The sequence below is a fragment of the Petromyzon marinus genome, unplaced genomic scaffold (genome assembly GCF_048934315.1).
Source record: "Petromyzon marinus isolate PM22_M1 ecotype Great Lakes invasive population unplaced genomic scaffold, UKy_Petmar_22M1.pri1.0 PM_G_Scaffold_70, whole genome shotgun sequence".
Taxonomy (NCBI): Eukaryota; Metazoa; Chordata; class Hyperoartia; order Petromyzontiformes; family Petromyzontidae; genus Petromyzon; species Petromyzon marinus.
In genome coordinates this window covers 798,345-823,628 of record NW_027423025.1, presented here as the reverse complement: position 1 = coordinate 823,628, position 25,284 = coordinate 798,345, and the positions used below count along the sequence as shown (strand labels likewise).

Below are 25,284 nucleotides of genomic sequence, written 5' to 3'. Positions count from 1 at the left end.
CCCATACCTGGGCAATGTGCTCATGACCGGCTCCAGTTTAACAGCAGAGGTCTCACTCCGAATCAGTCGAGCGGCATTATCTTTTAATCGGTTGCGTAACGCTGTGTGGAAGTTACCTGGTCTGTCGCTCCGCACGAAGCTTCGGGTCTTCCCTCCCTTCTCTACGCTTGTGAAACGTGTACCCCCCTAATGGAACATCTTCGCCGGTTAGAAATATTTAGGCTGGCCTGCCTACGATCAATCCTGGGTTTAACCAGGCTGGATTGTGTAAGGAGCTCACAAATCCTCGAAAAATTTGGACAAAGTCCCATCGGTGAGCTCCTCCGGCAGGCAAGACTGCGTTGGCTGGGCCATGTAGCCCGCATGCCCAATCACCACATGCCCAAATAGATTTTGTTCGGCTGGATTGAGGGGGCTAAACGGGCGCGGCACGGGCTAGAGAAGAGATGGAGTGATGTGGTACAGGAGGACGTGGAGCTGAGTGGACTTGCCGATGACTGGTACCAGCGGTGTCAAGATCGGCCTCTGTGGAGGAGGCTCGTGAAGGACGCTACTGGGCAGTTGGAGGCAGTCGCCCTCCAACAACAACGGAGGGCGGAGGAGCGACGCTCACAACGACGAGCGGAGCGCCGGGTGGCTAAAGCACAGCAAGTTGGCACAGTAGGGGGCACAGGTGGTGCATCAGCCAGTCATCTCAGTCATCTTAGTCGACCCGTGGCACCTGGGTCTGCCCCGTGACCACCTGCCGGTGGGCGTTCGACACTTCATGTGGCCTCAAGGTGCACATGGCCTGGCACAAGCGTCGTGGTGATGTCACCGCTACTTAGTGGCGAATGGCGGTTGTTGTTGTTGTGTATGTCTGTGTGTGTGTGTCTGTGTGTATATGTGTGATGTCTGTGTGTATGTGTGTGCAGCTATCAGTCAGTTTCTGGATGTAGACCACCTGCTCTCAATGCTGATTCAAATCCCTAAGACAGAGACGGTGAGATGATCACTTTAATCAGCATCACCTCGCTCAGCACCACACAGTACCCCTTCATCACGTTAAACAGGGGTGGGGAACGTCTGGTCTCTGGCCCTGCCAAGGCAACCGCAGGCAGGACTCGAAATTCAATAAATCTAGGTAGAGCAAACCTGGAAGAGCAGTTGCGAGTAGCAACAACATCGTCAATACCGGCTAACATCACCAAACGCTTCGCCAAAGAGAAGCAGTTCCATCCCATCACATTAGGGGCGAGTTAATTAAACGTTTGACCGGATATAACGGGCTAATTTTTAAGTTGATCAATTTTGTATGGCCCGCGAATGATGTTGTAAATATCCAAATGGCCCTTGGTAGAAAAAAGGTTCCCCACCCGTGATGTAGAGAGAGAGGCTATTTAGTGATCTATTTATTTGTCTATATTTATCTCTACATGTATCTATCTATATTCGGTAAAGTCACGTAGAAGGGAAATAATATAAATATAAAACAATACAATTTTCTTGCTGTGGTTTTCACACCTTGATGATGATTACTTGTGTTGCAGTCGAAACTTCTTGATAATTTTATTGTTTTATATTTTTATTATTTTATAGTTTCCCTTCTACGTGGTGACTTTACCGAAAGAACCAAGAATATGAATCCCTGCAGTCACGAAAGCTTTAAATCAAAATGTATCTATCTATGTATCTGTCTATCCATCCACCCTGTTCCCCAGTTGAGAACTGCTGAGTCTAAGATCAACTACGCCATCCACCTCAAGCATGTCCTGGAGTTGGTGTCTCCACTGCAGGTTACATCGCCTGCCCAAGATCACTGTCATCACTAATTATTGTTAATCACTACCATCACTAATTATCATTAATCACTGTCATCACTAATTATTGTTCATTGCTATGATCACTAATGATCATTAATCACTGTCATCACTAATTATCGTTAATCACTATCATCACTAATTATTATTAATCACTATCATCACTAATTATTGTTAATCACTATCATCACTAATTATTGTTAATCACTGTCATCACTAATTATTATTGATCACTATCACCACTAATTATTGTTAATCACCATCATCACTAATCATCGTTAATCACTATCATCACTAATTATTATTAATCACTGTCATCACTAATTATTATTGATCACTATCATCACTAATTATTATTGATCACTATCATTATCATTAAGCTGCCACTGGGGGTGCCCCTAGGCCACAGCAGACTCACACACAGAGACAACTGCCACTGGGGGTACCCCTAGGCTACAGCAGACTCACACACAGAGACAGCTGCCACTGGGGGTGCCCCTAGGCTACAGCAGACTCACACACAGAGACAGCTGCCACTGGGGGTGCCCCTAGGCAACAGCAGACTCACACACAGAGACAGCTGCCACTGGGGGTGCCCCTAGGCAACAGCAGACTCACACACAGAGACAGCTGCCCCTGGGGGTGCCCCTAGACCACAGCAGACTCACACACAGAGACAGCTGCCACTGGGGGTGCCCCTAGGCAACAGCAGACTCACACACAGAGACAGCTGCCACTGGGGGTGCCCCTAGACCACAGCAGACTCACACACAGAGACAGCTGCCAGTGGGGGTGCCCCTAGTCAACAGCAGACTCACACACAGAGACAGCTGCCACTGGGGGTGCCTCCACAACACCCACAGGTAGGGTGAGTGGCAGGTGAGTGGTGAGGTGAGGGGTGGGTGAGTGTTGAGTGAAGGGTGAGGTGAGTTGAGTGGTGAGGTGGTGAGTGGTGAGTGACAGGTGCAGGTGTCACCCTCACCTATCTCTCCCCTGCTGTGTTCCCAGCGAGCGCTCAGCCCCTGCAAGACTCCACTGCTGACAGCCTACCAGAGCTCCCTGTTGGACTGCAGGTGACGAGGAGACCAGGCTGGTGGTGGTGGTGGAGGTGGTGACTGTGGTGACGGTGGTGGGGGTGATGGTGGTGGAGGAGGTGGTGGTGGTGGGGGTGTGGGTGATGGTGGGGGTGGTGGTGGTGGGGGTGATGGTGGTGGAGGAGGTGGTGGTGGTGGTGGTGGTGTGGGTGGGGGTGGTGGAGGAGGTGGTGGGGATGGTGGGGGTGGTGACGGTGGTGGTGGTGGTGGTGGAGGTGTGGGTGGTGGTGGGGGTGATGGTGGTGACGGTGGTAGTGGTGGTGGTGGTGGTGGTAGTGGGGGTGGTGGTGTGGGTGGTGGTGGTGATGGTGGTGATGGTGGTGACGGTGGTGAGGGTGATGGTGGTGATGGTGAGGGTTGTGACGGTGGCAAAAACAACCCCCTACCTCCTCGTTGGTGCCGGATGGCAACGCTGTGGTGGGCAGTGCCATGGGGGGAGGGCCTATTTAGATTTTTGGCTTTTCACTTCATGACGTTTGTAGCCACCACAGCAGCCAATTGGGGGCTCTGGATGGGTGCGAGGGGCTGGTAACCCATCCACGTTCAATTAATTATCACCAAACCATGAATGAAAAATGTAATTAATAAGCTTGTGCCGGAGGCCCCGGGGGGATAGGCATTCATGACGTCTCCTGGCCAAACCCCATTTGGCGGAGCCAGGAGATTGAATCCTTCCCCTCGGGGCTCCTCCTTTAACAACGAAAAGCCACTACGGATGGCCTCGTAGAATGTTCGAATGCTCACTGCGGAGGAGAGGTTGCCACTTCTCTGTCGGGAGCTGGACCGGTACCGCCTGGATCTCTGTGGTAATCAGGAGGTCCGGTGGACCGGCTCTGGCTCCTGCCACCGTGAGGGGTGGACAGTCTTCTACTCAGGGGAGGAGACTACCAAACAACAGGGAGTGGCTCTTCTTCTAAACAAAATAATGAAGGGGGCGTGGGAGCGTGGTGGTGAGGTGTGGGAAGCTGTAAGCCCCAGGCTACTTTTTGGGCTAGCCTTCCCATCAACCGGAGGTGAGGAGTGGTGGTCATGGTTAGTTATGCCCCCACCGAAGATGAACATCCGTGGAAGGATGCAGGCAAGGCTGATAAGTCAGATGCCTCCTATAACCTCCTGTCACAGGTGCTAGCTAAAGTGGACCCTCGGGATAGAGTCATCTTGTTGGGTGACTTCAATGCCCGAGTTGGTCATGATGCTGACACCTGGTCTGGAGTGATTGGAAGGCATGAGCCAGATCAGCTCAATAACAACGACAGGAGGTTGCTAGATTTTTGTGCAGCCCATGGGCTTATAATTACCAACACGCTGTTCCGGCATTGGCGCATCCACACAACATCATGGATGCATGCCGGGTCTAAGCAAGGCCATCTACTGGATGTCATAGTGATGGAACAGCGAATGCGGGCCCATGTCCTTGACACCAGGACCTACCGTGGTACTGATCTGCCCACTGACCATCGACTAGTCATCTGTAAGATGCGCCTGCCATTCTTCCACTCCGGTGGTGGGTGTACACCCAGGACCCCATTTAAACCCATAGTGGCCTGGTCTCAGTGTGGCTGGGGTTGGCATCGTCCCCCACTCCTCCTGATGTCGAGGGACAATGGGAGAGATTTAGGACTGTGGCTCATGCAACTGCAATGGCTGCTTTGGGTACACGGTCCAGACCTCCCCAGAGACCTTGGCTGACAGTGGAGGTGCTCAGGCTGGCTGAGAAAAAGCGACAGGCCCACTCTCATAGCCTACAGCATCCCGCGTCGGAGAATGAGGAGGCTTACCGTAACCTTTGCTCGGAGGTATGGAGAGCCGTGAGGTGCTGCAAGGATGGGTGGTGGTCGCGGGTTGCTGAGGAGATGGAGTCTGCCTCAATGGCCCGCGATCACAAATCGCTCTTTAACGCCATAAAAAAATATAACCTGCAGCGCCACACCTATTACCATCATTAGGGGAAAGAACAGTGACCAAATCTCCGACCCCGAGGAACAGGTTTGCATATTTGCTGAGCATTTCTGTGAGGTCCTGGGGGAGGAAAAATCCCTCAACCTGGAAAACATCGTGGGCCAAAGTGGGGATGACACTACTGAGGCTGCGGTGCCTCAAATATTGGAAGAAGTCACCCCCTGTGAGTGGCTGGCTGAGGTGCCATCTGTTGAGGAAGTACTGAAGGCAATCCAGAGTCTGAGACCAGGAAAGGCACCGGGTAGAGACAATCTCCCAAGCAAAATGCTGAGGAAGGGTGGCGTTTGTGCACAAACTGCCCTACATGACATCATAACAACAGTCTGGACCACTGGATGGGTTCCGCAGGATTGGAAGAATGCCCTGGTGGTCCCCCTCTTTAAGAAGGGGGACCGCACAGACTGTAACAACTACAGGGGTATCTCACTCCTCAGTGTGCCGGGAAAGGTCCTGGCAAGGATTATTCAACATCACCGTGCAAGGCACGCTTAGGAGAGGCATGCGGAACCCCAATGCGGTTTCAGGAAAAGGCGTTCCTGCACATGTCATATTTTCTGTCTGTCTGCTACAGTATAGGTATAGGGAATTCCAATAAGACCTACATCTCTGCTTTATTGACCTGGTCAAGGCCTATGACACCATCAGTAGGCCTGGGCTCTGGGTTGTTCTTCGTGCTTTCGAAGTCCCTGACCCTCTGCTCATGATCATTAAGGACCTTCATGATAGTGAGCGGGCCCAGGCAAATCTACGTGGCCGGGAGTCGGAGCCATTCCCTGTACACCTTGGGGTGCGGCAGGGATGTCCTCTGGCTCCCACATTATTAAAGATCTATTTTGACCACGTAGTTCGTGAAGTCTTCAGTAGCTGTTGCGGAGGAATTCCCATCTGGTACAGATAGAATGGGAGGCTGATCGATGCCCGGGTGCGGTCAAGGGATGGCTCCCGATTGTTCAACCATGTAATGTATGCCGATGATCTGGGAATTGCTGCTCACTCAGAGGAGGAGTTGGAGGCACTGCTGCTGAACCTGGAGCTTGCCACTAAGAGGTGGAGCCTTACCCACTGAAACTAAGCACTTGCCTGGGTATTTTGTGCCATCGGACACTCCACCCCCACAACTTCCAATTGGTGATGGGATAGTTGTGGGGAGAGTGGAGAGTTTCCCATACCTGGGCAGTGTGCTCATGACCGGCTCCGGTTTAACAGCACTCGGAATCGGTCAAGCGGCATTATCTTTTCATCGGTTGCGTAATGCTGTGTGGAAGCTACCTGGTCTGTCGCTCCGCACTAAGCTTCAGGTCTTCTCGACCACAGTCATTCCCTCCCTTCTCTATGCCTGTGAAACGTGGACCCCCCTAAGGGAACATCTTTGCTGGTTAGAAACATTTAGGCTGGCCTGTCTACGATCCATCCTGGGTTTAACCTGGCTGGATTGTGTGAGGAGCTCACAAATCCTTGAAAGATCTGGGCAAGGTCCCATCAGTGAGCTCCTCCGGCAGGCAACACTGTGTTGGCTGGGCCATGTAGCCCGCATGCCCAGCCATCATATGCCGAAACAGCTTTTGTTCAGCCGGATCGAGGGGGCTAGAGAAGATGGAGTGACGTGGTACAGGAGGACGTGGAGCTGAGTGGACTTGCCGATGACTGGTACCAGCGGTGTCGAGATCGGCCTCAGTGGAGGAGGCTCGTGAAGGATGCTACTGGGCAGTTGGAGGTAGTCGCCCTCCAACAACAACGGAGGGCGGAGGAGCGACGCTCACAACAACGAGCGGAGCGCCGGGTGGCTAAAGCACAGCGGGTTGGCACAGTAGGGGGCACAGGTGGTGCATCAGCCACTCATCTCAGTCAGTCCCCCCCTGGCACCTGGGTCTGCCCCGTGACCTTCGTGCCAGCGTGCGTTCAACACTTCACGTCGCGTTGAAGTGCACATGGCCTGGCACAAGCGTCGTGGTGACGTCATCGCCACTTAGTGGCGAACGGCGGTTGTCGTCGTCGTTGTTGTTGTCGGCGACCGTGGCGGCGTCGATGGCGGCGGCGACACCACAACCCCCACCGCGTCTCCTCCCCCGCTGTCCCCGTGCCAGGTTCCCTGCGATCCTGGGCAAGCTGCGCACGGTGCTGACCGACGATTTGCCCTTCCGCAAGGGCAACCTCCTCTCGGCCAGGACACGGCGCTGCCACGTCGTGCGCCCCGGCCTCAACGGCTTCCTGGACCTCGCTCGGCGCATCCTCTCCGAGGCTGTCGGAGACATCGAAGGCACGGCACGGCTCACCCACCCGTAGCCCTCCCTGGCCGTCTTTGTATCTCTCTCTTCCTCTCTCTCTCTACCGCCTGCTGCTGTACGTTTGGAGTTTGCGTGTCTCTCTCATCATCGTCATCATCACGGTGGCTGCGAGATGTCAAGTACCTCGCCTGGTACGCAGGAGGTCGTGGGTTCCACCATCATCTCCCCCCCCCCCCTCTCCTCCTTTCTCCCCCACTCTTCCCCCTCTCTCCCCTGCCCATTCTCTCTCTCAGAGATCATCAAACAGCTCTCCGTGATTCACAACCTGCCCATTCTCTCTCCCAGAGACCATCACACAGCTCTCCGAGATTCAGAACCTGCCCATTCTCTCTCTCCCAGAGATCATCAAACAGCTCTCCGTGATTCACAACCTGCCCATTCTCTCTCTCCCAGAGATCATCAAACAGCTCTCTGAGATTCACAACCTGCCCATCTCTCTCTCCCAGAGATCATCAAACAGCTCTCCGTGATTCACAACCTGCCCATTCTCTCTCTCCCAGAGATCATCAAACAGCTCTCTGAGATTCACAACCTGCCAATTCTCTCTCTCTCTCTCAGAGATCATCAAACAGCTCTCCGTGATTCACAACCTGCCCATTCTCTCTCTCCCAGAGACCATTACACAGCTCTCCGAGATTCAGAACCTGCCCATTCTCTCTCTCCCAGAGATCATCAAACAGCTCTCCGTGATTCACAACCTGCCCATTTTCTCTCTCTCCCAGAGATCATCAAACAGCTCTCCGAGATTCACAACCTGCCCATTCTCTCTCTCCCAGAGATCATCAAACAGCTCTCCGTGATTCACAACCTGCCCATTTTCTCTCTCTCCCAGAGATCATCAAACAGCTCTCCGAGATTCACAACCTGCCCATGTCCATGAGCTACAGCGCCCTGCGTGGCTTTTACATCCAGACGTCCGCTCACTCCCTGCAGCCCGAACAGCGTCTGCCAGAGGTCTTCATCAAGGTCAACGCACAGAGACTCACAGACTCTTCACACAGAGACTCACAGACTCACCACACAGACTCATAGACTCATCGCACAGAGACCCATAGACTCATCGCACAGAGACCCACAGACTCACCACACAGAGACTCATAGACTCATCACATAGAGACTCATAGACTCATCGCACAGAGACCCATAGACTCATCGCACAGAGACCCACAGACTCACCACACAGAGACCCATAGACTCACCACACAGACTCATAGACTCATCGCACAGAGACTCACAGACTCATCACACAGAGACTCACAGACTCACCACACAGACTCATAGACTCATCGCACAGAGACCCATAGACTCATCGCACAGAGACCCACAGACTCACCACACAGAGACCCACAGACTCACCACACAGAGACTCATAGACTCACACAGAGACCCATAGACTCATCACATAGAGACCCATAGACTCATCACACAGAGACCCATAGACTCATCACACAGAGACCCATAGACTCACCACACAGAGACCCATAGACTCATCACATAGAGACCCACAGACTCACCACACAGAGACCCATAGACTCACCACACAGAGACCCATAGACTCACCACGCAGAGACGCATAGACTCATCACACAGAGACTCAGACTCACCACTCACAGACTCACCACTCATAGACTCACCACTCACAGACTCACCACTCATAGACCCAGAGTCTATGTGTGAGTTTATGTGTCTAGGTGTGAGACTATGTGTGAGTCTGTGTCTATCTGTGAGTCTATGTGTCTTTGTGTGAGTCTATGTGTCTATGTGTGAACTATGTGTGAGTCTATGTGTCTACTTGTGAGTCTGTGTCTATGTGTGATTCTATGTGTCTATGTGTGAGTCTATGTGTCTATGTGTGTGTCTACGTGTGAGTCTATGAGTCTATGTGTGAGTCTATGTGTCTGTGTGTGAGTCTATGTGTGAGTCTATGTGTCTATGTGTGTCTATGTGTCTATGTGTGAGTCTCACCCCTCACCCCACCACTCACCACACCCCTCACTCACCACCCCTCACTCACCCCTCACCACCCCTCACTCACCACTCACCACCCTCACTCACCACTCACCACCCCTCACTCACCACTCACCACCCCTCACTCACCACTCACCACCCCTCACTCACCACCACTCACCACCCTCACTCACCACTCACCACCCTCACTCACCACTCACCACCCTCACTCACCACTCACCACCCCTCACTTCACCACTCACCACCACTCACTCACCACTCACCACCCCTCACTCACCACTCACCACCCCTCACTCACCACCACTCACTCACCACTCACCACCCCTCACTCACCACTCACCACCACTCACTCACCACCACTCACTCACCACTCACCACCCCTCACTCACCCCTCACTCACCACTCACCACCCCTCACTCACCACTCACCACCACTCACCCATCACTCACCACTTCACTCACCACTCACCACCCTCACTCACCACTCACCACCCTCACTCACCACCCCCCACCACTCACTCACCACTCACCATCCTCACTCCTCACTCACCACCACTCACTCACCACTCACCACTCTCACTCACCACTCACCACCCTCACTCACCACTCACTCACCCCTCACTCACCCCTCACTCACCACTCACACTCCCTCACTCACCACTCACCACACCCCTCACTCACCACTGACCACCCTCACTCACCACTCACCACCCCTCACTCACCACTCACCACCACTCACTCACCACTCACCACCCCTCACTCACCACTCACTCACCACCCCTCACTCACCACTCACCACACCTCACTCACCACTCACCACCCTCACTCACCCCTCACTCACCACTCACTCACCACCCCTCACTCACCACTCACCACCCTCACTCACCACTCACCACCCTCACTCACCACTCACCACCACTCACCACCCTCTCACCACTCACCACTCACCACCCCACCACCACTCACCCACACCCCACCACTCACCACCCCTCACTCACCACTCACCACTCACCACCCCTCACTCACCACTCACCACCCCTCACTCACCACTCACCACCCCTCACTCACCACTCACCACCCCTCACTCACCCCTCACTCACCACCCCTCACTCACCACTCACCACCCCTCACTCACCATCCTCACTCACCACTCACCACCACTCACCCCACCACTCACCACCCCTCACTCACCACTCACCACTCACCACCCCTCACTCACCACTCACCACCCCTCACTCACCACTCACCACCCCTCACTCACCACTCACCACCCCTCACTCACCCCTCACTCACCACCCCTCACTCACCACTCACCACCCCTCACTCACCATCCTCACTCACCACTCACCACCACTCACCCCACCACTCACCACCCCTCACTCACCACTCACCACTCACCACCCCTCACTCACCACTCACCACCCCTCACTCACCACTCACCACCCCTCACTCACCACTCACCACCCCTCACTCACCACTCACCACCACTCACTCACCACCACTCACTCACCACTCACCACCCCTCACTCACCCCTCACTCACCACTCACCACCCTCACTCACCACTCACCACCACTCACCCCATCACTCACCACTCTCACTCACCACTCACCACACCCTCACTCACCACTCACACCCTCACTCACCACTCCCCACCACTCACTCACCACTCACCATCCTCACTCACCACTCACCACCACTCACTCACCACTCACCACTCTCACTCACCACTCACCACCCTCACTCACCACTCACTCACCCCTCACTCACCCCTCACTCACCACTCACCACCCCTCACTCACCACTCACCACACCCCTCACTCACCACTGACCACCCCACTCACCACTCACCACCCCTCACTCACCACTCACCACCACTCACTCACCACTCACCACCCCTCACTCACCACTCACTCACCACCCCTCACTCACCACTCACCACACCTCACTCACCACTCACCACCCTCACTCACCCCTCACTCACCACTCACTCACCACCCCTCACTCACCACTCACCACCCTCACTCACCACTCACCACCCCTCACTCAACCACTCACCACCACTCACCCCACCACTCACCACCCCTCACTCACCACTCACCACTCACCACCCCTCACTCACCACTCACCACCCCTCACTCACCACTCACCACCCCTCACTCACCACTCACCACCCCTCACAACCCCTCACTCACCACCCCTCCTCACTCACCACTCACCACCCCTCACTCACCATCCTCACTCACCACTCACCACCACTCACCCCACCACTCACCACCCCTCACTCACCACTCACCACTCACCACCCCTCACTCACCACTCACCACCCCTCACTCACCACTCACCACCCCTCACTCACCCCTCACCCACCACCCCTCACTCACCACTCACCACCCCTCACTCACCACCTCACTCACCACTCACCACCACTCACCCCACCACTCACCACCCCTCACTCACCACTCACCACTCACCACCCCTCACTCACCACTCACCACCCCTCACTCACCACTCACCACCCCTCACTCACCACTCACCACCCCTCACTCACCCCTCACTCACCACCCCTCACTCACCACTCACCACCCCTCACTCACCATCCTCACTCACCACTCACCACCACTCACTCACCACTCACCACCCCTCACTCACCACTCACCACCACTCACTCACCACCACTCACCACTCACTCACCACTCAACCACCACTCACTCACCACTCACCACCCCTCACTCACCACCCTCACTCACCACCACTCACTCACCACTCACCACCCCTCACTCACCACTCACCACCACTCACTCACCACCACTCACCACTCACTCACCACTCACCACCACTCACTCACCACTCACCACCCCTCACTCACCACTCACCACACCTCACTCACCACTCACCACCCCTCACTCACCACCACTCACCACTCACTCACCACTCACCACCACTCACTCACCACTCACCACCACTCACTTACCACCACTCACCACTCACTCACCACCCCTCACTCACCACTCACCACCCCTCACTCACCACTCACCACCACTCACTCACCACCACTCACTCACCACTCACCACCCCTCACTCACCCCTCACTCACCACTTACCACCCCTCACTCACCACTCACCACAACTCACCCCATCACTCACCACTCTCACTCACCACTCACCACCCTCACTCACCACTCACCACCCTCACTCACCACTCCCCACCACTCACTCACCACTCACCATCCTCTCTCACCACTCACCACCACTCACTCACCACTCACCACTCTCACTCACCACTCACCACCCTCACTCACTCACTCACCCCTCACTCACCCCTCACTCACCACTCACCACCCCTCACTCACCACTCACCACCCTCACTCACCACCACTCACCCCTCACTCACCCCTCACTCACCACTCACCACCCCTCACTCACCACCACTCACCACCCCTCACTCACCACTCACCACCCCTCACTCACCACTCACCACCCCTCACTCACCACTCACCACCCCTCACTCACCACCACTCACTCACCACTCACCACCCCTCACCACCACCACCACCACTCACTCACCACCACTCACTCACCACCACCACCCCTTCACCACCCCTCACTCACCACCCCTCACTCCCACTCACCACCACTCACCCCATCACTCACCACTCTCACTCACCACTCACCACCCTCACTCACCACTCACCACCCTCACTCACCACTCCCCACCACTCACTCACCACTCACCATCCTCACTCACCACTCACCACCACTCACTCACCACTCACCACTCCTCACTCACCACTCACCACCCTCACTCACCACTCACTCACCCCTCACTCACCCCTCACTCACCACTCACCACCCCTCACTCACCACTCACCACACCCCTCACTCACCACTCACCACCCTCACTCACCACTCACCACCACCCCTCACTCACCACTCACCACCACTCACTCACCACTCACCACCCCTCACTCACCACTCACTCACCACCCCTCACTCACCACTCACCACACCTCACTCACCACTCACCACCCTCACTCACCCCTCACTCACCACTCACTCACCACCCCTCACTCACCACTCACCACCCTCACTCACCACTCACCACCCTCACTCACCACTCACCACCCCTCACTCACCACTCACCACTCACCACCCCTCACTCACCACTCACCACCACTCACCCCACCACTCACCACCCCTCACTCACCACTCACCACTCACCACCCCTCACTCACCACTCACCACCCCTCACTCACCACCCCTCACTCACCACTCACCACCCCTCACTCACCACTCACCACCCTCTCACTCACCCCTCACTCACCACCCCTCACTCACCACTCACCACCCCTCACTCACCATCCTCACTCACCACTCACCACCACTCACTCACCACTCACCACCCCTCACTCACCACTCACCCACCACTCACTCACCACCACTCACCACTCACTCACCACACCACCACTCACTCACCACTCACCACCCCTCACTCACCACCCTCACTCACCACCACTCACTCACCACTCACCACCCCTCACTCACCACTCACCACCACTCACTCACCACCACTCACCACTCAGTCACCACTCACCCCACACACCACCACTCACCACCCCTCACTCACCACTCACCACACCTCACTCACCACTCACCACCCCTCACTCCACCACCACCACCACTCACCACCACCACCACCACTCACCACCACTCACCACCACTCACTCACCACTCACCACTCACTCACCACCCCTCACTCACCACTCACCACCCCTCACTCACCACTCACAACCACTCACTCACCACCACTCACTCCACCACTCACCACCCCTCACTCACCCCTCACTCACCACTTACCACCCTCACTCACCACTCACCACAACTCACCCCATCACTCACCATCTCACTCACCACTCACCACCCTCACTCACCACTCACCACCCTCACTCACCACTCCCCACCACTCACTCCACCACTCACCATCCTCACTCACCACTCACCACCACTCACCACCCACTCACCACTCTCACTCACCACTCACCACCCTCACTCACCACTCACTCACCCCTCACTCACCCCTCACTCACCACTCACCACCCCTCACTCACCACTCACCACCCCTCACTCACCCCACACCCTCACTCACCCCTCACTCACCACTCACCACCACCCCTCACCACCACTCACCACACCACTCACTCACCACTCACCACCCCTCACTCACCCCTCACCACACCTCACTCACCACTCACCACCCTCACACCCTCACTCACCACTCACCACCCCTCACTCCCCTCACCACACCTCACTCACCACTCACCACCCTCACTCACACTCACCTCACCACTCACTCACCACCCCTCACTCACCACTCACTACCCTCACTCACCACTCACAACCCTCACTCACCACTCACCACCCCTCACTCACCACTCACCACCACTCACCCCACCACTCACCACCCTTCACTCACCACCCCTCACTCACCACCCCTCACTCACCACTCACCACCCCTCACTCACCACTCACTCACCACTGACTCACCACTCACCACCCCTCACTCACCACTCACCACCACTCACCCCACCACTCACCACCCCTCACTCACCACCCCTCACTCACCACCCCTCACTCACCACTCACCACCCTCACTCACCACACACCACACCCCTCACTCACCACTCACCACTCACCACCCCTCACTCACCACTCACCACCCTCACTCACCACTCACCACCCCTCACTCACCACTCACCACACCTCACTCACCACTCACTCACCACCCCTCACTCACCACTCACCACCCTCACTCACCACTCACTCACCACCCCTCACTCACCACTCACCACACCCCTCACTCACCACTCACCACCCCTCACTCATCACTCACCACCCCTCACTCACCAGGTGAGCAAACGTGGGAACCTTCTCAGCTACACCACCATGGACCTCATGAGGCTGAACTGCCGCAGCCAGGAAGCCGTGGAGGAGATCTACCTCATGTCCAACGTGTGAGGGAACACCCCTACCCCAGGCAGAGTGTGGTGGACTAATCTCCATCTGTTCCTTGACTCACTGCCGCTTCTACCTGTGGGGGTTGCAGAGGAACCCCCTGGCTATGCCCTGCACTACTATACACTACACTATACACTACACTATACACTACACTACACACTACATTATACACTACACTATACACTACACTATACACTACACTACTATACACTGCACTATACACTACACTATACACTACACTACTATACACTACAATATACACTACACTACTATACACTACACTATACACTACACTACTATACACTATACTATACACTACACTATACACTACACTACTATACACTACACTATACACTACACTATACACTACAATATACACTACACTATACACTACACTATACATTACTATGCACTACACTATGCACTACACTATACACTACACTATACACTACACTATACACTACACTATACACTACACTATACTATACACTACACTATACACTACTATACACTACTGTACACTACTACACTACACTATGCACTACACTATACACTACACTATACACTACACTATACACTACACTATACACTACTGTACACTACACTATACACTACACTATACACTACACTATACACTACTGTACACTACACTATGCACTACACTATACACTACACTATACACTACTGTACACTACACTATACACTACTATACACTACTCTACACTACACAATGCACTACACTATACACTACACTATACACTACTGTACACTACACTATACACTACTATACACTACTACACTACACTATGCACTACACTATACACTACACTATACACTACTGTACACTACTCTTTACACAACACCCTTTGGGGGGGGAGGGTGACCCCCGCTCTGTCTCCGTGCCCAGGGTGTTGTCCAAGCTGTTTGCGGAGATCCGGGAGGACATAGTGTGTCTCTACAAGCTTGCTGACGCAGTGTCCATGGTGGACATGCTGCTGGCATTCGCTCACCGCACCACGCTCACCAAGTCCGGTACGCGGTGGGTGGGTGGGTGAGTGAGTGGGTGAGTGAGTGGGTGAGTGGATGGGTGGGTGAGTGGGTAAGTGGGTGAGTGAGGGAGTGAGTGAGTGAGTAGGTGGGTGGGTGAGTGAGTGAGTGAGTGGGTGGGTGGGTGAGTGAGTGAGTGGGTGGGTGGGTGGGTGAGTGAGTGAGTGGGTGGGTGGGTGGGTGAGTGAGTGGGTGGGTGGGTGGGTGGGTGAGTGAGTGGGTAAGTGGGTGAGTGAGGGAGTGAGTGAGTGAGTGGGTGAGTGAGTGAGGGAGAGTGAGTGAGTGGGTGGGTGAGTGGATGAGTGAGTGAGTGAGTGGGTGAGTGGGTGAGTGAGGGATTGAGTGAGTGAGTGGGTGAGTGGGTAGGTGAGTGAGTGGGTGAGTGGGTGGATGGGTGGGTGAGTGAGTGAGTGGGTGAGTGGATGAGTGAGGGAGTGAGTGAGTGAGTGGGTGAGTGGGTGGGTGAGTGAGTGAGTGGGTGGGTGAGTGAGTAAGGGAGTGAGTGATTGAGTGGGTGGGTGAGTGGATGAGTGAGTGGCCTTCACCCCCCGTGACCTCCCCCCGTGACCTCCGCCCCCGTGACCTCCGCCCCGTGACCTTCACCCCCGTGACCTCCCCCCGTGACCTCCGCCCCCGTGACCTCTGCCCCGTGACCTCTACCCCGCGACCTCCCCCCCTTGACTCCTCCCCCCCGTGACCTCCCCCCCCGTGAATCCTCCCCCCTGTGACCTCCCTCCCATGACCTCCCCCCCTTGACCTCCACCCCCATGACCTTCACCCCCGTGACCTCCCGTGACCTCCCCCCCGCTGTCTGTGGTGAGCTGCAGTCCGTCCGGAATTCTCTGACACACTGGCCCTCAAGGGGGCTCGCCACCCCATCCTGGAGCGGGTGCTGGGCTGGCCGCTGGTGCCTAACGACGTCTTCCTGTCGGACGCCTCCAACTTCCTCGTTGTCACGGGGCCCAACAACAGCGGCAAGTCCACGCTGCTGAGACAGGTGGCACTCTGCCAGGTGATGGCACAGATCGGTGAGTGGGTGGGGGGGGTGAGTTGGTGAGTGAGTGAGTGGGTGGGTGAGTGAGTGGGTGAGTGGGTGGGTGAGTTGGTGAGTGGGTGAGTGAGTGATTGAGTGGGTGAGTCAGTGAGTGAGTGAGTGGGTGGGTGGGTGAGTGACTGTTTGAGTGAGTGAGTGGGTGAGTGATTGAGTGGGTGGGTGGGTGAGTGAGTGGGTGAGTGATTGAGTGGGTGGGTGAGTGAGTGAGTTGGTGAGTGGGTGGGTGAGTTGGTGAGTGAGTGAGTCGGTGGGTGAGTGAGTTGGTGAATGGGTGGGTGAGTTGGTGAGTGAGATGGTTGGTGAGTGGGTGGGTGAGTTGGTGAATGAGTGAGTTGGTGAGTGAGTGAGTGGGTGAGTGGGTGAGTGATTGGGTGGGTGAGTCAGTGAGTTGGTGAGTGAGTGGGTGAGTGATTGAGTGGGTGAGTCAGTGAGTGAGTGAGTGGGTGGGTGAGTGACTGTTTGAGTGAGTGAGTGAGTGGGTGAGTGATTGAGTGGGTGGGTGGGTGAGTGAGTGGGTGAGTGATTGAGTGGGTGAGTCAGTGAGTGAGTGAGTGGGTGGGTGGGTGAGTGACTGTTTGAGTGAGTGAGTGAGTGGGTGAGTGATTGAGTGGGTGGGTGGGTGAGTGAGTGGGTGAGTGATTGAGTGGGTGGGTGAGTGAGTGGGTGAGTGATTGAGTGGGTGAGTAAGTGGGTGAGTGATTGAGTGGGTGAGTGAGTGGGTGAGTGAGTGAGTGGGTGATTGAGTGAGTAGGTGAGTGGGTGAGTAAGTGAGTGAGTGGGTGATTGAGTAGGTGAGTAAGTGAGTAGGTGAGTGTTTGAGTGAGTGAGTAGGTGAGTGAGTGAGTAGGTGAGTGTTTGAGTGAGTGAGTAGGTGAGTGAGTGAGTAGGTGAGTGAGTAGGTGAGTGAGTGAGTGGGTGATTGAGTGAGTAGGTGAGTGAGTGGGTGAGTAAGTGAGTGAGTGGGTGATTGAGTAGGTGAGTAAGTGAGTAGGTGAGTGTTTGAGTGAGTGAGTAGGTGAGTAAGTAAGTGAGTGTTTGAGTGAGTGAGTGAGTAGGTGAGTAAGTAAGTGAGTGAGTGTTTGGGTGAGTGAGTGAGTGAGTAAGTAAGTGAGTGAGTGTTTGGGTGAGTGAGTGAGTAGGTGAGTAAGTAAGTGAGTGAGTGTTTGAGTGAGTAGGTGAGTAAGTAAGTGAGTAAGTGTTTGGGTGCTACCACTGCTTCAGGTTGCTTCGTGCCAGCCGACTTTGCCTGCATGAGGATCGCTGATCAGATCTTCACTCGCATCGGTGTGGACGACGATATCCAGCCACTCTCCTCCACCTTCACCATCGAGATGAGAGAGGTGGGTGTGGAGTGAGAGGGTGGGTGAGTGGGTGGGTGGGTGAGTGGATTGGTGAGTGGGTTGGTGGGTGAGTGTGTGAGTGGGTGGGTGAGTGTGTGAATGGGTTGGTGAGTGGGTGGGTGAGTGGTTGGTTGGGTGTGTGAGTGGGTGTGTGAGTGGGTGAGTGAGTGGGTGGGTGAGTGGTTGGGTGGGTGAGTGGGTGGGTGAGTGGTTGGGTAGGTGGGTGAGTGGGTTGGTGAGTGGGTGTGTGAGTGGGTGGGTGAGTGGATGTGTGAGTGGGTGGGTGAGTGGGTGGGTGAGTGACTGGGTGGGTGAGTGGGTGGTCGGGTGAGTGGTGGGTGAGTGGTTGGGTGGTGGGTGAGTGGTTTGGAGTGGGTGGGGTGAGTGGGGGTGGGGGTGGAGTGGTTGGTGGGTGGTGGTGGGGGTGGGTGGTGGGTGGGGTGTGGTGGGTTGAGTGGGTGGTGGTGGGTGGTGTGGGTGAGTGGGTAAGTGAGTTGGTGAGTGAGTGAGTTGGTGAGTGGGTGGGTGTGTGGGTGGGTGAGTAGGTGGGTGACCCCCGGTGACCCCCATGACCCCAGGTGAACTACATAGTTCGCACAGCCACCGACCGCTCTCTGGTGATCATCGACGAGCTCGGGAGGGGCACCGGGGTCCACGAGGCCCTGGGGATCTGTCACTCGGTCTGTGAGTGTCTCCTGCAGCGCAAGGTGGTGACCACTCACACTCACCACTCACACTCACCACTCACACTCACCACTCACACTCACCACACTCACCACTCACACTCACCACAAACACTCACCACACTCACCACTCACACTCGGTCTGTGAGTGTCTCCTTCAGCGCAAGGTGGTGACCGCTCACACTCACACTCACTACACTCACCACTCACACTCACCACCCTCACCACCCTCACCACCCCCGTGTGTCTCCCCCCCCCTCCCCCAGACGTTCACCATCTTCGCCACCCACCACCTGGAGCTGAGTCACCTCTCCACCCTCTACCCCAACGTCTCCAACAGCCACTTCCTGGTGGAGTCGCGCAATCAGCAACAGCAGCTGCAGCAGCATCGTGACGGTAAAGCCGCTGGTGCCGACGACTCGCGGACGGTGCCACGTGTGACGTGCACGTACAAGCTGGTGCAGGGGCACACGCCGGACACGCACTACGGTACTACGCGTGTGTGTGTGTGTGTACGTGTGTGTGTGTATGTGTGTGTACGTGTGTGTATGTGTACGTGTGTGTGTGTACGTGTGTGTGTACGTGTGTGTGTGTGTGTACGTGTGTGTGTACGTGTGTGTGTACGTGTGTGTGTACGTGTGTGTACGTGTGTGTGTACATGTGTGTGTCTGTCCGTCTGCTACAGCAGAGGTGTAGGGAATTCCAACAAGACCTACATCTCTGCTTTATTGACCTGGTCAAGGCCTATGATACCATCAGTAGGCCTGGGCTCTGGGTCGTTCTTCGTGCTTTTGGAGTACCTGACCCTCTGCTCACGATCATTAAGGACCTTCATGATGGTGAGCGGGCCCGGGTAAAACTACGTGGCCGGGAGTCAGAGCCATTCCCTGTACACCTTGGGGTGCGACAGGGATGTCCTCTGGCTCCCACATTATTTAACATCTATTTTGACCACGTAGTTCGTGAAACCTTCAATAGCTGTACCGGGGGAATCTCCATATGGTACAGATATAATGTGAGGCTAATCGATGCCCGGGTGCGGTCAAGGGATGGCTCCCTATTGCTCAACCACGTTATGTATGCTGATGATTTGGTAATAGCTGCTCAGTCAGAGGAGGAGTTGGAGACGCTGCTGCTGAGACTGGAGCGTGCCACTAAGAGGTGGGGCCTTACCATCAGCCCCACCAAAACTAAGCACCTGCCTGGGTATTTTGTACCATCGGACACTCCACCCCCACAACTCCCAATCGGTGATGGGGCAGTTGTGGAGAGAGTGGAGAGTTTCCCATACCTGGGCAGTGTGCTTATGACTGGCTCCAGTTTAACAGCAGAGGTCTCACTCCGAATCAGTCGAGCGGCAATATCTTTTCATCGGTTGCGTAACGCTGTGTGGAAGCTACCTGGTCTGTCGCTCCGCACTAAGCTTCAGGTCTTCTCGGCCACGGTCATTCCCTCCCTTCTCTACGCTTGCGAAACGTGGACCCCCCTAATGGAACAACTTCGCCGGTTAGAAACATTTAGGCTGGCCTGCCTACGATCCATCCTGGGTTTAACCAGACTGGATTGCGTGAGGAGCTCACAAATCCTTGAAAGATCTGGGCAGGGTCCCATCGGTGAGCTCCTCCGGCAGGCAAGGCTGCGATGGCTGGGTCATGTAGCCCGCATGCCCAGCCACCGCATGCCGAAACAGCTTTTGTTTGGCCGGATTGAGGGGGCTAAGCGGGCGCGGCACGGGCTAGAGAAGAGATGGAGTGATGTGGTACAGGAGGACGTGGAGCTGAGTGGACTTGCCGATGACTGGTACCAGCGGTGTCAAGATCGGCCTCTGTGGAGGAGGCTCGTGAAGGATGCTACTGGGCAGTTGGAGGCAGTCGCCCTCCAACAACAACGGAGGACGGAGGAGCGACGCTCAGAACAACGAGCGGAGCGCCGGGTGGCTAAAGCACAGCAGGTTGGCACAGTAGGGGGCACAGGTGGTGCATCAGCCAGTCATCTCAGTCCTCCTGCCAGCGGGCGTTCGACACTTCACGTGGCCTCAGGATGCACATAGCCTGGCACAAGCGTCGTGGTGACGTCACCGCCATTTAGTGGCGAATGGCGGTTGTTGTTGTGTACGTGTGTGTACGTGTGTGTGTGTACATGTGTGTATGTGTGTGTGTGTACGTGTGTCCGGCAAAAACAACCCCCTACCTCGTTGGTGCCGGACTGCAACGCTGTGGTGAGCGGTGCCGTGGGGGGAGGGTCAATGTAAATTGACCATTCCCCTCGTGGCGTTTGTGACCATCACAGTGGCCAAATGGGGGCTCTGGATGGGTGCAAGGGGCTGGTAACCCCTCCACCTTCAATTAACTACCACCAAACTACGATTATAATTTTTTTTATTAAGCTTGTGCCGGAGGCCCCGGGGGTACAGGCGTCTATGACGTCTCCTGGCCAAACTCCACTTGGCGGAGCCAGGAGATTGAATATCTACCCTCGGGGCTCCTCCAGAAACAACGAAAAGCCACTACGTGTGGCCACGTGGAATGTTCGAACGCTCACTGCGGAGGAGAGGCTGCCACTCCTCTGTCGGGAGCTGGACCGGTGCCGCCTCGATCTCTGTGGTATTCAGGAGGTCCGGTGGACCGGCTCTGGCTCCTACCACCATGAGGGATGGACAGTCCTCTTCTCACGGCAGGAGACTGCCAAACAACAGGGAGTGGTTCTTATTCTGAACAAAAGAATGAAGGGGGCGTGGGAGCGTGGCGGTGAGGTGTGGGAAGCTGTAAGCCCCAGGCTACTTTGGGCTCGCATTCCCATCAACCGGAGGTGAGGAGTGGTGGTCGTGGTTACTTATGCCCCCACCGAAGACGAACATCCGTGGAGGGATCCAGGCAAGGCCGATGAGTCGGATGCCTTCTATGACCTCCTGTCACAGGTGCGAGCTAAAGTAGCCCCTCGGGATAGAGTCATCTTGTTGGGTGAATGCCCGAGTTGGTCATGATGCTGGCACCTGGTCTGGAGTGATTGGAAGGCATGGGCCAGACCAGCTCAATAACAACGGCAGGAGGCTGCTACATTTTTGTGCAGCCCATGGGCTTGTAAATACCAACACGCTGTTCCGGCATCGGCGCATCCACACAACATCATGGATGCATGCCGGGTCCAAGCAAGAACACTGCTGGACTACATAGTGACGGAACAGCGAATGCGAGCCCATGTCCTTGACACCAGGACCTACCGTGGAACTGATCTGCCCACTGACCATCGACTAGTCATCTGTAAGATGCACCTGCAATTCTTCCACTCCGGTGGTGGGTGTACACCCAGGACCCCATTCAAACCCTTAGTGGCATGCTCTGCCGGCTGGGATTGGCATCGTCCCCCACTCCTCCTGATGTCGAGGGACAACGGGCAAGGTTTAGGACCGTGGCTCATATAGCTGCAATGGTTGCTTTGGGTACGCGGTCCAGACCTCCCCAGAGACCCTGGCTGACAGAGGAGATGTTCAGGATGGTTGAGAAAAAGCGACAGGCCCACTGTCATCGGCTACAGAATCCCACGTCGGAGAATGAGGAGGCTTACCGCAGCCCTCGCTCGGAGGTTCGGAGAGCCGCGAGGCGCCGCAATGACGGGTGGCGGTCGCGGGTTGCTGAGGAGATAGAGTCTGCATCAGTGGCCCGCGATCACAAATCGCTTTTTAACTCCCCATCAAGAGAGTAACCTGCGGCGCCACAACCGATTACCATCATTGGGGGAAAGAACGGTGACCCGATCTCCGACCCCCAGGGAACAGGTTTGCAGATCTGCCGAGCATTTCCGCGAGGTCCCGGTAGGGGAAGGGGGAAAACCCCTCGGCCCGGAAAAACACATCACGGCACAGAGCGGGGACGGCCCTGCCGAGGCCGCCGGCGCCTCAAACATCGTAAAGAAGAAGCCGTCGCCTTCCGCGACGCGGTCGGCGTCTCACGGCCACCACCACCCTCCTCCCCCTCCCCCCCCCCTCCCCCTCCGCGTGCCCCGCGTCCAGGTCTGGAGATGGCCACGCTGTCATCGCTGCCGCCCTCCCTGCTGCGCGACGCCACGGGGCTGCTGGCGCGGATCGGCGGCAAGAGCTGGGTAACGACGCTGACCCCCGCCGACACCCCCGCCGCGACCCCCCCGCGACCCGCCCGTGACCCCCCCCCGTGACCCCTCCGCGACCCCCCCCAGATGGAGCGTCAGGCCGACTCCGCGCCCGTGCTGCGCCGAGCGGCCGTCCACCGCCTCGCGACGCGGCTGGGCCAGGCGGCGCGACACTCGCGGCTGGACGGAGCCAGCCTGGCCACGTACCTGGGGTCGCTGAGACAGCGGTACCTCGACGAGCTGGAGCACATCGCTGACGCCACCGTTAACACCCACTGAACAACACCACCACGAACACCACCACCGCTAACACCCACTGAACGACACCACCACCAACACCACCGCTAACACCCACTGAACGACACCACCACCACCGCTAACACTCACTGAACGACACCACCACTACCACCGCTAACACACACTGAACGACACCACCACCAACACCACCACCGCTAACACCGCTAACACCCACTGAACGACACCACCACCACCACTACCACCGCTAACACACACTGAACGACACCACCACCAACACCACCACCGCTAACACCGCTAACACCCACTGAACGACACCACCACCACCACCGCTAACACCCACTGAACGACACCACCACCAACACCACCACCACCGCTAACACCCACTGAACGACACCACCACCACCGCTAACACCCACTGAAGGACACGACCACCAACACCACCACCACCGCTAACACCCACTGAACGACACCACCACCACCACCACCGCTAACACCCACTGAACGACACCACCACCAACACCACCACCACCGCTAACACACACTGAACGACACCACCACCAACACCACCACCACCGCTAACCCCCACTGAACGACACCACCACCAACACCACCACCGCTAACACCCACTGAACGACACCACCACCAACACCACCACCAACACCACCACCACCGCTAACACCCACTGAACGACACCACCAACACCACCACCACCGCTAACATCCATTGAACGACACCACCACCAACACCACCACCAACACCACCACCACCGGTAACACCCACTGAACGACACCACCACCACCACCGCTAACACCCACTGAACGACACCACCAACACCACCACCACCGCTAACACCCACTGAACGACACCACCACCAACACCACCATAAACACCACCACCACCGCTAACACCCACTGAACGACACCACCACCGCTAACACCCACTGAACGACACCACCACCAACACCACCACCGCTAACACCCACTGAACGACACCACCACCACCACCGCTAACACCCACTGAACGACACCACCACCAACACCACCACCGCTAACACCCACTGAACGACACCACCACCACTACCGCTAACACCCACTGAACGACACCACCACCAACACCACCACCGCTAACACCCACTGAACGACACCACCACCAACACCACCACCGCTAACACCCACTGAACGACACCACCAACACCACCACGATCCAACACCACCAATGCCACCACCACCACCAATTCCAGCACCACCACCACCACGGTGGAGGGGTAAGCGTGTGGGTACCATTGTGTGGTGTGGGGTAGGCTGACGGAGGTCCTGATTAGCCAGACGATGATGTTATTTCGTGCTGTGTTGTTGGATATATAAACATAAAGTTTACTGTCAAACTGGCTCAGTGATTGAGTAATTTCGTGAGCAAGCGACTGAGTGAGCAGCTGAGCTCCTGAGTGAATCACTGGCTGAGTGAGTGAGTCACTGGCTGAGTGAGTGACTGGCTGAGTGAGTGACTGGCTGAGTGAGTGAGTGAGTGGTTGAGTGAGTGAGTGATTGGCTGAGTGAGTTAGTGGCTGAGTGAGTGACTGGCAGAGTGACTGGCTGAGTGAGTGAGTGACTGGCTGAGTGAGTGACTGGCTGAGTGAGTCACTGGCTGAGTGAGTGAGTGACTGGCTGAGTGGGTGGCTGG

At 56.0% G+C, this 25,284-nt stretch overlaps 1 protein-coding gene across 1 annotated transcript in view; it reads left to right on the top strand.

The window, feature by feature from the left end:
* The window catches only part of LOC142920272 (mutS protein homolog 4-like), a gene marked incomplete at its 5' end in the record, with an annotated part of 29,593 nt that extends 4,601 nt beyond the window's left edge, over positions 1 to 24,992 (top strand). The window contains 13 exons of the mRNA XM_076062789.1: positions 915 to 982; positions 1,701 to 1,775; positions 2,808 to 2,872; positions 6,937 to 7,114; positions 7,975 to 8,103; positions 15,011 to 15,114; positions 16,026 to 16,150; positions 16,993 to 17,193; positions 18,441 to 18,559; positions 19,138 to 19,266; positions 19,509 to 19,731; positions 23,252 to 23,340; positions 23,434 to 24,992. Coding sequence (XP_075918904.1) covers positions 915 to 982; positions 1,701 to 1,775; positions 2,808 to 2,872; positions 6,937 to 7,114; positions 7,975 to 8,103; positions 15,011 to 15,114; positions 16,026 to 16,150; positions 16,993 to 17,193; positions 18,441 to 18,559; positions 19,138 to 19,266; positions 19,509 to 19,731; positions 23,252 to 23,340; positions 23,434 to 23,625 — 1,697 coding nt within the window. The remainder of the gene's footprint in view (positions 1 to 914; positions 983 to 1,700; positions 1,776 to 2,807; positions 2,873 to 6,936; positions 7,115 to 7,974; positions 8,104 to 15,010; positions 15,115 to 16,025; positions 16,151 to 16,992; positions 17,194 to 18,440; positions 18,560 to 19,137; positions 19,267 to 19,508; positions 19,732 to 23,251; positions 23,341 to 23,433) is intronic.
* Between the last annotated feature and the right edge of the window lie 292 nt (positions 24,993 to 25,284).